At 39.7% G+C, this 13,996-nt stretch overlaps 1 protein-coding gene across 1 annotated transcript in view; it reads right to left on the reverse strand.

The window, feature by feature from the left end:
• The window catches only part of B4GALNT3 (beta-1,4-N-acetyl-galactosaminyltransferase 3), a 539,452-nt gene that overhangs the window by 488,727 nt on the left and 36,729 nt on the right, over window positions 1-13,996 (reverse strand). Inside the window, exon 5 of the mRNA XM_044087281.1 lies at window positions 2,149-2,216. Within this exon, the coding sequence (XP_043943216.1) occupies window positions 2,149-2,216 (68 nt within the window). The remainder of the gene's footprint in view (window positions 1-2,148; window positions 2,217-13,996) is intronic.

A 13,996-nucleotide genomic window follows, 5' to 3' on the forward strand; every position in this document is an offset into this window, starting at 1 on the left:
AGGCACAAAGCCGACAGCGAGGGACGTCGTGGTCCGGGCCTAAACAGGTGATGCAGTAAGAATGAAAATCTCTGTGAGGTATTTGCTTTCCACAGGCAAGACAATTATTAATTTTTTCTGACATCGGTTAGAGCAAGAAAAAAGGATCCCCAATGGGGTACTTATCTTTTAGAAGACTTCAGATCTGAAACTCAAAAACTGAAAATTTCAGGAGGTGGCCGACCAGCACTTGCGAATTGCTTCTGCTTCGGGCACCGCACAGCAAGAAAGACTGATGTAATGGAATCGGCTGCATGTTTTATACCCCTGACGACCTGACGTCATGGAAGAAGTGACAGCATCCGACGCAGAAATCCCAAGACTCTGGTATTCAGGCCGACTGAGGGCTACCTGCAGGCAGATAACCCAAACGTGATGACTGCAACAGTGAAACACGAAGAACACAAAGCTGGTACAAAGTCAGGCCCCACAATATTAAAGACGCTTTCACCATATCCTCTGTGATTAATGAACATGAAGTATGAGATTATATATTATCTGGAATTGGGATTTTACCCATAACTACAGTGTCTGATGAAACGAAAGAGGTAAAGTAATCATTTAAAACTTTGGCTCTTTCAGAAGAATTATAAAAAAAAGTATGCAGATTAGGAACAGAAGCAAGTCTACTATTACCCTTTTTGAGACTGCTGACATAACTATAAAAGTTTTTAAGAATAGTATTTCTCAGTTAATGAGTCTTCATAAGCAGTTTTGGATGTCTTAATTTGATTTGTTAATAATCTACAAAATTTTTTAAATTTGTACTTTAAGGAGCTTGAATCAAATTGTTTAAATAATCTGCAGCCCCTTCTTTTTTCACTTACTAATTTAGTATTGTACTGTTGGTGGTGAAATCTATTTTGGCCAGTTAATCTAAACTTTTCCCTTGTTTTTAATAGCTCTGAGCATTTGCTTTCAAACAACTGCAAATTGCTGATGGTACAGATGAAACTTCAGTGTTCCAACCAAGGTCATTAATTTCTTCAAAAAGTAATTGATCACTAATTCTTGAGCAGTCATAACTTATAATAACCATTTTAAACGTACTAAAATATGAATCTACAGTAAATTTAAAAGTCAAATGATCATAGGCATAGCAACTATCTGACTTCTGACAAAAGACATGTGGTGTACAATCTAGTTTCAATGCAGTCAGGAATAGTCTAATGTTACTTGGGTTTGAATCTTCACATTCATCTGGAAAAAAACTTTTCCCAGCTTTTGTTCTCCCCTGCATAAGTATGACCGCATCCTTTCTGTTACACAGAATCAGCTTTTTAAGCTTCAGAGTTTCGTTCATTTATTGTTGAAACAGGTTACAATACCTTTCATTAGGCCCTGTATAATAAACTTCCCAGTCGGCAGTTCATCTGACATTATAGACATGCCAGAGTAATGGTATACATCAACAGCATGTATGTCTACTGTCAGACATCATTTTCTGTGATCTCAACATTAAAAGATTCTGAAACACTGTAAACACATTATTGGGTAAACAGTATTGTCAGTTCACCTGTGGTACAACTTCCTAGATAAATACCTTAGGGAGGGCAACAAAATGAATGACAAAAATGACAACATCGCTGGGGAAGGCATACTGACTATTCTTCTGTGGAAGATGGCAGCAGCTCTGCATGTATGTGTGTGTGTGTGTGGGGGGGGGGGGGGGGGGCTAACCAGCGTCACTTTCACACAAGATCCCAGCACTTCAAAGGTGGATGCAAAAAAAAAACATCACTTCTAGAAATTACATCACTTTCATCTATAAAGCTTTTTGAGTTTGTATTCATATTTACTACTTGCCTAATTCTTGTCACTACTAAAGTTTTATCTTTCCTTATTGCTCATGTGAATGCACAGCGCTCACCACATTTCTGTTTTGGAAAATTGGTTTTATCTACCTAAAATAATAGCACGTCAGTAAAAGTTTAACTAAAATTACAAAACACAATTATGAAGAGGTTTATAATCATCAAGGCAATTCACAACAGGTTTATGTAACCCAAGTCAGTAAACTCCAGTTTCTTTTATCAGTACATTGTAACACCTATTTCTACTCACATGCAGAAGATTTATTTTTGGCCACCTGGAAAGGACAGTACCTACCTTCTTGGGTTGGATACCTGGCTTCGATACTTTCCAAATTCTCCTGGAGCTGTCCATTCCTTTCCAGTCTGTAAGATATGGAAAAAACTCAATTTGGTCATGAAGAAAGATATTTAACATGTTTTTAACTTCTGAATTCCTAACATGAATAAATGCAGTAAAGTCATGGTTACATCTTATCCAACAAAGAGCAATGTAAATGCCCAGGTACCACAGTCATAAAAAGAATAATCCACTTTATTGTAAGAATCACAGGAGCAACCACCATAAGCGCTTTCGTCTTAGCCACAAGACTTCATCAGATACTCCTTCCATGTGTAATTAATCTTTTATATATAAAACACAATTGTCATTAATTAAAATTTTAAAGAAACAGTATCAAAATATCACTTCATTTCATCCTAAAAATGTTGAATAAAACATAGAATACACTTTAATTATAAAAAGTTGTTTTTGTAAATGAATGTATGAATAATATGTCATGTTCATATCAAATAAAAAACTTTTCCTACAATGTTGTAGATGTTAAATACTGTTTTAAACATAATGACCATAATAGTAATAGTAAACATCTGTGTGCCCTCCTAAAATTCACACCAAAGATGCCTTCTGTGCTAGGACCGGTTTTACAGAGATGTATTCATTCAATCCAGGGGGTAAATTAGATTTCAACCTAAGTTGCCATTTCAGTTCTTTGTTAAGCAACATATTCCTTAAATCACCACCCCCATATGATTTCTAACTGTATCTATAATGCCAAATTTATATCCACTAAAGGACCCACATTGAATGGAATGTTTATACAACACACTAGTCTCTTTTTATTTTTGACATCATAGCAATGTTCATACATCCCATACTTAAATGCCCTCTCTGTTTTACCCACATAGTATGCGGGGCATCCATTACATATGGCCAAATACACTAGCATCTTTGTATTACAATTACCTTTACAAAATTTTACCCTACTATCAAGCCCATTTTCCAACTGTACATAATTCTCCCTAAAGATGTTAAAACATTGTTTACTACCACCACAGGGAACTGTAGCCTTTCCATCATAGTTCCTTTGAGGTATACAAGACTCAAATATTCTTTTAAAATTAGTACCTGTCCTGAAAGAAAAGGTAGGTGCTTGACCAATAGTTTCAAACCGTTTCTTATTGGCTTTTAACATACTCCAATTGTCCCTAATTATTTGCATGAAAGGTTCAGAGAAACCGTTATACTCTATAACAAATGCCTTTTCATATTTATTTCCAGTTAAAGTTTTTGTGTTAAACATACAATATCTATTGACCTTATTATTCTTTTCCTTATCTACCATAGGCCTTCCTAAAAGTGGTCTGTATTTTTGACCCCAACCTCTATACACTTCTCCCAATATCACATCAACAAAGGTGTCTGGGTATCCCCTTTCTACAAACATAGATTTCAATTTCCTAAATTCAATTTTTAGATCTTCATATTCTGACGTCATACGAGCTATGCGTACTGCTTGTCCTTTCACTAAGCTCCTTTTCATAAATATGGGGTGATTACTGGAAAAATGTAAATAGCTGTTACACCAAGTGGTTTTCCTATATATCTTGGACTTAAACCCATTCTTAGTTTAAATTATAGTAGTGTCCAAATAATTAACAGATGTCTTCTCCCATGTATATGTAAACCTAAAGAAGGGGGTACTTCCATTGATGTATTGAACAAAATTCTTCACACTGCCTTCATCTCCTTCCCATACTTCATCTCCTTCCCATAATACAAAAATGTCATCCAAAAATCGAACATAAAGATGAATATTTTTCATAAAATCACTTTGAAATACAAATCTATTCTCCCATTCCAACATAACTAAATTCGCATAAACTGATGCGCATGCTACCCCCATTGCGACACCACTAATCTGCTGGTAATATTCTCCCTGAAAGTATATATAATTGTTGTCCAACACTACTTCCATTAACTCCAAAATAAGCTGAATTTTGTCATAGGGCAAAGATGATAATTTGTACACACTATAACTGAAATATTTATACCCCTCAACTCTGGGTATACTAGTAAATAGATCAGTAACATCAATAGTAAGAAAATTCAAATTTTCCTGCCATACCTCCAGAGTCAAATTGCTCAAAAATTCCCAAGAATCTTTTATTAGATGATTGGTGTTTATAACTATTTCTTTCAACCAATAGTCTATGTAAACTGCAATGGGATGTGTTTTAGAGCCCTTAGCCGACACAATCGGCCTAAATGGAGGTTCCTTTATATTTTTATGTACCTTAGGTAGTCCAAAGATAATCGGGACTTTGGGATATCTTTGTTTTAAAAAAATATAAAGTCTTATTGTAATTCTATTTTCTAGCAAAAATTCTTCTAACAGAGAATCGATCCTACCATATGCTATATTAATCTCATTCTTTGAAACTGGTGAATATGTTTTCGAATCCATCAAGATGTTTGTGATAACACTGTTGTATTCCTCCATGCTATATAAAATGGCACCCCCTCCTTTATCTGGTTTCATAATACATATAGAACTATCATTTTTTTAATGTATTCAGTAAAACCCTTTCTTCATTACTTAAATTATCTTGTCCATAAATTCCTTTCTTATTTTTATTAGCGACACCATATGCCTCATATAACTCTTCAGTTACTTGTTTTTCAAAAGTCATAAGAACCGGGTGTAAGGGGGGATTTGTAGTACTACATCTAGTAGGACCTACTTCACTTTCTGCCTCTCTTGATTCATTATTTCTAAAAACCATAGCTAGGTTAAGCTTCCTTAAATAAACTTTCAGATCAACTAGGGCATGAGCAATATCTCCCTCACTCGAATATACAAATTTAAACCCCTTAGACAACAGCGAAAAATGTTCCTCTCTATGGGTTATGCCAATATAATTGTAAATTTTAAAACCGTTACAGTCAGCCACTATACCGTCCATGTCAGCCTCAAGTGTTATTCCACTACCATTCAGGTCCCTTTCCAACCCTTGCTGTTCTGATATGGGGTTTGGGGGTGATGCTGACCCGAATCCATTTTGTACCTGTTTTTGTTGGCCAATCTCTCCGACCTTCTTGGAACATACGAGTTTTTTTGTTGTTGTTGTTGATCTGAAAAAATATAAATTTGGCATTATAGATACAGTTAGAAATCATACGGGGGGGGGGTGATTTAAGGAATATGTTGCTTAACAAAGAACTGAAATGGCAACTTAGGTTGAAATCTAATTTACCCCCTAGATTGAATGAATACATCTCTGTAAAACTGGTCCTAGCACAGAAGGCATCTTTGGTGTGAATTTTAGGAGGGCACACAGATGTTTACTATTACTATTATGGTCATTATGTTTAAAATAGTATTTAACATCTACAACATTGTAGGAAAAGTTTTTTATTTGATATGAACATGACATATTATTCATACATTCATTTACAAAAACAACTTTTTATAATTAAAGTGTATTCTATGTTTTATTCAACATTTTTAGGATGAAATGAAGTGATATTTTGATAATGTTTCTTTAAAATTTTAATTAATGACAATTGTGTTTTATATATAAAAGATTAATTACACATGGAAGGAGTATCTGATGAAGTCTTGTGGCTAAGACGAAAGCGCTTATGGTGGTTGCTCCTGTGATTCTTACAATAAAGTGGATTATTCTTTTTATGACTGTGGTACCTGGACATTTACTTTGCTCTTTGTTGGATCAGTTTACAATTATACATATCCGTTGGTTGGATTTTGTCTTTGGAGTCATGGTTACATCTTACTTAGATTTCTAAGTTGATTATTCAAAGAAGGCAGATATTGAGATAGCCTATCAACTAAAACAAAATTTAATGTTGCATTGCATCAGCTTCCAAGGAAAAATGTAGTCTATAACATTAAATCTCCTTTACTAGTCAATAAGATAACTTGAAATGGTTATGGAAAGAGACAAGGGAGATGAACACTTTTCAGAATTGCTTCCTTGTTGAACTTAATTAAAAGACACACACAACTTTTTTTGGTTGCCCAACACTACTTAATTTATTTCCTTTATTTGTTATCCTGTTAAGCCCACTGGACACAGTGTCCCCTTTCAGGGGCAACCTGGGAGCACAGTCTTGTTATGTAACTTGCTGAGTCACACATTAGGCAGATGGAGGAAGAATGAAACAAACCACATGCCCTTGACTATAAGAAGTAGCTTGGTAACAGCTGACAGCCTTAATCTTCTACTCTAAATGCCAGACAAACAAACACACACACTCTCTCACTAAATATATATATATATATATATTGAGTACTTTGTTTGACAGAAAACACATTTCACTGAAACTCATTTCGTCAAAGCCTAATTTTACTGACAATGAATTGCCTGAGCACAATTCACTGAAAGCTCACTTCACTGAAAACTCATTTTGTCTAAAAGGTATATAGTACAGTTGTGTACTTACCATAAATGTAGATGTTCGAGTGTATTCACTGTTGCAGTCATTACAATTGGGTTATCCTGCTGGCAGGCTACCCAGTTGGCCTGAATTCCAAAGTCTAGGTCCGGCATCGGTTGCTGTTGCCTCCTCCCTGACGTCAGTGCGCCAGGGGTATGAAAGATGCAGCCGATGCCATTTTCTTTAGTTTTTCTTGCTCCAGATGTCAGGTGCCCCCAAAAGGGTAGGCTAAAAATATGTCAATAAAGCATGCATGCACCAAGGTAAATTTTTCCTTCATCTACAAGCAAATACACCACATAGGTTGTATAGAATAGAGAAGTACAGAAGTTCCAGCAAAGATAAGGGGGATGGTGGGTGAGTAACCTGGACTGCAACAGTGAATACACTCGAACATCTACATTTATGGTAAGCACACAACTGTACTATGTCCATCGTGTTTTACTGTTGCAGTCATTACAATTAGGTTGAATCCCAAAGCTAAGGTTGGGAGGCTGGAGCTAAATAGGATTAGGAGCGGCTACGAGGCCCTGCAGAACTGCAGTGGCAAAGCCTGCCCTGGATTTAGAGTACAGTGGTAAATGATAGTGCGTTGTAAAAGTGTGCACTGAACTCCAGGTTGCAGCCTCTAAAATGTCTATGGCTGGTACTCCTCTGAGGAAGGCTGCTGAAGTGGCTGCTGCTCTGGTTGAATGTGGCCTAATGCCCTTAGGCACTGATTTGCCATGTTGTGAACAGCAGAAACTAATGCAGTGGCCTATCCACTTTGAAATAGTCTGCTTTGAGATAGCCTTTCCTTGTGATCCTGCAGCATATGCTACTAGTAATTGCTCAGTCTTTCTGAAAGCTTTGGTTCTGTCCAAGTAGAAGCGCAGCTGTCTGTGTATGTCCAAAGAAAGAGACAAGGGAGATGAACACTTTTCAGAATTGCTTCCTTGTTGAACTTAATTAAAAGACACACACAACTTTTTTTGGTTGCCCAACACTACTTAATTTATTTCCTTTATTTGTTATCCTGTTAAGCCCACTGGACACAGTGTCCCCTTTCAGGGGCAACCTGGGAGCACAGTCTTGTTATGTAACTTGCTGAGTCACACATTAGGCAGATGGAGGAAGAATGAAACAAACCACATGCCCTTGACTATAAGAAGTAGCTTGGTAACAGCTGACAGCCTTAATCTTCTACTCTAAATGCCAGACAAACAAACACACACACTCTCTCACTAAATATATATATATATATATATTGAGTACTTTGTTTGACAGAAAACACATTTCACTGAAACTCATTTCGTCAAAGCCTAATTTTACTGACAATGAATTGCCTGAGCACAATTCACTGAAAGCTCACTTCACTGAAAACTCATTTTGTCTAAAAAGGTATATAGTACAGTTGTGTACTTACCATAAATGTAGATGTTCGAGTGTATTCACTGTTGCAGTCATTACAATTGGGTTATCCTGCTGGCAGGCTACCCGCAGTTGGCCTGAATTCCAAAGTCTAGGTCCGGCATCGGTTGCTGTTGCCTCCTCCCTGACGTCAGTGCGCCAGGGGTATGAAAGATGCAGCCGATGCCATTTTCTTTAGTTTTTCTTGCTCCAGATGTCAGGTGCCCCCAAAAGGGTAGGCTAAAAATATGTCAATAAAGCATGCATGCACCAAGGTAAATTTTTCCTTCATCTACAAGCAAATACACCACATAGGTTGTATAGAATAGAGAAGTACAGAAGTTCCAGCAAAGATAAGGGGGATGGTGGGTGAGTAACCTGGACTGCAACAGTGAATACACTCGAACATCTACATTTATGGTAAGCACACAACTGTACTATGTCCATCGTGTTTTACTGTTGCAGTCATTACAATTAGGTTGAATCCCAAAGCTAAGGTTGGGAGGCTGGAGCTAAATAGGATTAGGAGCGGCTACGAGGCCCTGCAGAACTGCAGTGGCAAAGCCTGCCCTGGATTTAGAGTACAGTGGTAAATGATAGTGCGTTGTAAAAGTGTGCACTGAACTCCAGGTTGCAGCCTCTAAAATGTCTATGGCTGGTACTCCTCTGAGGAAGGCTGCTGAAGTGGCTGCTGCTCTGGTTGAATGTGGCCTAATGCCCTTAGGCACTGATTTGCCATGTTGTGAACAGCAGAAACTAATGCAGTGGCCTATCCACTTTGAAATAGTCTGCTTTGAGATAGCCTTTCCTTGTGATCCTGCAGCATATGCTACTAGTAATTGCTCAGTCTTTCTGAAAGCTTTGGTTCTGTCCAAGTAGAAGCGCAGCTGTCTGTGTATGTCCAAAGAATGCAGAAGTCTCTCACCCTTATTCTGTGGGTTTGGGTAAAAGGTGGGCAAATGAATAGCTTGTTTAAGGGCCACACTGGGGACTACCTTAGGCATAAATGTCGGATTTGTCCTCAGAGAAACCCTATTTGGATGGAAAATGATAAAAGGTTCCACAGCCATGAGTGCCTGTACCTCTGAGACTCGTCTTGCAGAGGTTATTGCTAGGAGCAGAGCTATATTGCTAGGAGCAGAGCTGTTTTCCATGATAAAAATGTTATATCAGCTGTAGCAGTTGGGCTCAAAAGGAGGCAGGGTGAGTTTTTCCAAGACATAATTGAGGTCCCATGCAGGTATTGGTGATCTCCTTGGAGGCCTTAAGTTTTTGGATCCTCAGAGGTACTGCCTTAATAAAGGATGAGAAAAAAAAGGTGGCTCTGTATTGTAATGAGCAGAAATGGCAGAGGCATGAATCTTAATTGATGAAAAGGACAGGCCTTTGTCCAGCATCTCAGTTAAATATTGCAAAATCTGAGGAATATTTGTTACAGTCGTGTCAATCCATTGTGCCTGGTTCCAAGCACAGAATCTCTTCCATTTTTCAGCATAAGATTTTCTGGTACTAGGCCTCCTGGCCTCCAAAATAACATCCATCACCGCTTTAGAGAGAGGTGTGTTTTGAATGACTACATTATCCGCCATGCTGCCAGATTTAAGGTCTTGAGTTGGCTGTGCAGGATCTGATTGTTGTGTTGGGGCAGTAAGTGAGGAATTTAATGTCCAGGCTGGGTATTGAGACAAGTTCCTTAGGACTGGGTAACAGTGTTGACGGGGCCAGTCTGGGGCAATCAGTATAATTTTTGGCTTCTCTTGTCTGACTTTTAGGAGTACCTTGGGGAGGAGAGGCAGTGGAGGAAAGGCATATACTGTTAAGTTTTTCCAGCTGAAAGATAAGGCATCCACTTTCCATGCTTGCTTGTGAGAAGTCCTTGTGCAGAATCTCTGTAGTTGGCAGTTGTGAGGGGAAGCAAATAGATCTATGTCCGGGCATCCCCAATTCCTTGTTATCATGCTGAAGACTTGCGGATCCAATTTCCACTCATGGGGATCCATGAGGTTTCTGCTTAGTTCATCTGCCAGAGTACTTATCTTTCCTGGCAGGAATTGTGCCTGCAGATGTACTTGGTAAGTCAATGCTGTGTCCCACAAAGTCATGGCTAGTCTGCATAGAGGGTAGGAATGAGTGCCTCCATGCTTGTTTATGTACCACATGACTGTAGTATTGTCCGCCTTTATCAGTAGTTGTCCCGGATGAAGTAGATCCTTGAAGGCTGTCAGGGCATTCTGAACAGCTAGCATCTTTTTTTGGTTGATATGTAGATGCATTTGGCTTGCGGACCATGTGCCCTAAATACATCTTCCTGCCATGTGGGCCCCCCAGGCATAATCTGATGCATCTGTTGTTAATATCTGCCTGGCTGTGGGTAAAGCGAATGGCTGCCCCTTGTTGTGGTGACAGGCCTTTGCCCATCATCGAAACTCCTGCTGCAGGCAGGGAATGAGGGTAATTATTGTTTCCAGGCTGTGGCAATGTTGAGTCCAAACACTTTTTAGATACCATTGAAGTTTCCTCATATGCAGTCTTGCATATGGAATTAGCAGAATACAGGATGCCATGAAGCCCAAAGCCTGCAGAATTTTTCTTGCAGATAACTGGGTCTTTGTTGCCAACATTTTGAAATAAGTAGTCAGTTGCCTTTGTTTGTCTGGCATGAGATAAGCCATCTGGGCAGTTGTATTTAAGCTTGCACCCGGGAATATTATCTCGAGAGGGTACTAGTTTTGATTTCTTTTCATTTTCTGTGTACCTTAGGCATGTTAGTAATCTTTTTACAAACGCCAGATGCTGTAGTAGAATGTCCTTGTTCTCTGCTTGAATAAGGCAGTCGTCCAAGTAAGGATATATTTGTATTCCTCTTTGTCTGCAAAATGCAATTACTGGAGCCAGGCATTTTGTGAAGACCCTGGGCACAGTAGATAAGCCAAAGGGCAGTGCAGAGAATTGTTAGTGCATTGAACCAGCTAAGAATCTGAGGTATCTTCTGCATGATTGTCTGATTGGGACATGCAGGTATGCCTCTTTTAGGTCTAAATCACAAGCCAAGCCTTCTTGCCCAGCATGGGCAGAAGCTGCTGCAGAGTCAACATTTTGAATCTTGGAATATCCAGATATGTGTTTAGAATAGATAGGTCCAGTATTGGTCTCCAGGCTTTGTCCTTTCTGGGCACCAAGAACAGTCTTGAGTAAAATCATTGTCCCTGCTCTTGCTGTGGTACTTGCTGAATGGCCCTCATGTCCATGAGGGATGACACTCGCTTTTGTGCCTCTGCCCATTGATTTTTTGGCAGGTCTGGCAAACCGTTTGCCCTTGGCAGGGTGTGAAAGTGAAACCTGAAGCCTTGTGACACTATATCCAAGACCCATTTGTCCTGGGTTATTACATGCCAATTTGGTGAAAAAAGTTCTAGTTTTCCCCCTAAAGGTGTTGCCAGAAGATAAGTGCTTGGCGCAGGTAGGGGGAAGTCATTGGGACGAATTCCTGTATGGCTGTGATTTGTCTTCTCCGCTTTTGGAGGGAGAAGTACCCCATTGTTTAGACCTGTATTATCCTTGGGGCTGGGATCTGTATCTGCCTCTTTGTGGTGTGTCTGACACTTGGAAAGGACCAATTCTTTGTAGGCCAGTATCTGCTAAATCTTGGGAGGCTGTACCTGTAAGAAATCCTTGATTGTTTGCATAGATTTAGCTTTGTCCTCCATTTTCTTCAATACCTCTTCTGCTTTAACACCAAACAAGGTATCATGCTGTAATGGAGCATCTAATAATTTTGCTTTAACATGATCAGGCAGATTCTGTTCCTTTAACCAAGCTTGCCTCCTAATGACAGAACCCGTAACAGCGGCCCTGCAGGAGGCCTCCAGAGAATCAAAACCACATTGCAAAGTATGCTTTCCCACTTGTTCAGCTGCATGCAATAAATCCTGCATTTCTTTGTTTTCTGCACATTCAGAATTTATCAACATTTTTTGTTTAAGCAGTGACATAATATATTACTGATATTTAAGCATATGAAACTGACAATTTAAAGCCCTTATAGCCAAGGTAGCAGAAGTGTAAATCTTTTTTCCCCATCTGTCCAGTGCCCTAGAATCCCTGTCAGGGGGGGTAGGGTTTTTTGCAGTGGAAGCCTTGACCCCTTTGGGACCCTGAGAGATAGTTTCTGTGTAAGCAACAGGGTTCTTAAAAAGAAATTTATGTGAATCAGGAACCCTGTAGTATCTGTCTGGCTTAACAGGAGCTGGAGGTAAAGAGTCAGGAGTCAGACTGGACTCTGAAAATACATCATCTACAATGTCTAACACAGGTGGAATAGCAAGGGGCCTGTGCTGAGGTAGTAAAAGGAAGTCTCTGAGCCTTTTCTTAGATTCTGAATAATCTTGGCTCTCCCAGTGGAAATGCTCCCTCATGGTATGCAGAGTTTCCCCAAAAGAATAATCCTCAGGAGGAGAGGCTGAAGGGATAGATTCTTCAGCATCAGAATCCTCATAGGGAAGAAGAGAGTATTCCTGATCAGAAGAGGAATCAGAAGAAATGGAAACCTGATCTGAAGATTCATATTCTGTCTCTTGCCTAGGCCTCTTATCAGGAGGGGGATGGGAACCCCTGATCAAAGTAATTAGGTCTTCGGCCGTTTTGAGCATCTGTTTTTTAGGCATGGAGGCCTGTCCATGGGGCTGTTGTACTTGTTTCTTTGTCTTTAGAGGTGCTTTAGTCTTTGCCTTTGAAGCTGAAGTCGTTTTAACATATAACTGTGTAGGCCTGAAAACACCCTCAGAAGCCGATGCCTGCTCAGCGGCTCCAGACCCATCTGAGGGAATAGTTTCCGAGGTTCCAATACCTTGAGTTTCCAGTGGCCTAGTCGGCTCCATGTGGGAGTCGGAAGCGGCCTGCGGCTCTAAAGTAGCAGGTGTCAGGGGTTGCGAAAGCGCCTCACTGAGAACCGGCGACTGGCTTAGAAGAAGCCTCGTCGTCAGTTTTGGGCCTCGGATGCCTGTCTTTTTCTTTATGTTTCGGATGGCTATCCGACGACATTGTGTAATTAAATCTTCTGCCAAAATGGTGAAATGCAAAATTGTACCGACGCTTAGTAATGCGTTGGTTAAATCTAGCACAAAACTGACAATTAGCAACATCGTGATCAGGGCCTAGGGTAAGGAATACAGTAAGAATGGAAGTCCTTATGAGTTATTTGCTTCCCACAAGAAATACAATTATTAACTTTTTCTGACATAGGTCTGGATCAAGAAAAAAGTTTCCCCAACGGGGTACTTAGCTTTTAATGAAGACTTCAGATCTGAAATTCGAACACGAAAATCTCAGGAGTCGGCCGACCGGCATATGCGAACTGCTTTTGCTTTGGGCACCACGCGGCAACAAAGACTGAAGAAAATGGCGTTGGCTGCATCTTTTATACCCCTGGCACACTGGCGTCAGGAAGGAGGCGATAGCAACCGACGCCGGACCTAGACTTTGGAATTCAGGCTGAACGCGGGTAGCCTGCCAGCAGGATAACCCAATTGTAATGACTGCAACAGTGAAACATGATGAACATGCCTTGTTCCCCACTGTAGTGCGATCCTGGAGCTACTGTATATAGTAAGGGGGGGTAACCGCCCACCTATTTTAAATGTTGTAAACCACAGACATGGATATTTACAAGTCGAATGAATAACTCTTTCCAGAAGATAATATATACCCAAACTATGTGGGGGCTATGCCCCCCACGCCCCCAATGTGGAGGACTGTGCCCCCCCACCCCTTTACTATATATACTAACTGCAGGATCACACTACAGTGGGGAACAGGCCATATAACTTTGACAAAATGAGTTTCAGTGAAATGTGTTTTCTATCAAAGTAGACCCGTGTGTGTGTGTGTATAGATATATATATATATATATATATATATATATATATATATATATATATAATATATATATATATATATATGGGTCCCCTTTACATTACCGACATGACACTTCACCGACACGCAGAAGACCGAGACGAAA

The sequence above is a fragment of the Protopterus annectens genome, chromosome 11.part0, assembly GCF_019279795.1.
Source record: "Protopterus annectens isolate FY-2018-M chromosome 11.part0, PAN1.0, whole genome shotgun sequence".
Classification (NCBI taxonomy): Eukaryota; Metazoa; Chordata; order Ceratodontiformes; family Protopteridae; genus Protopterus; species Protopterus annectens.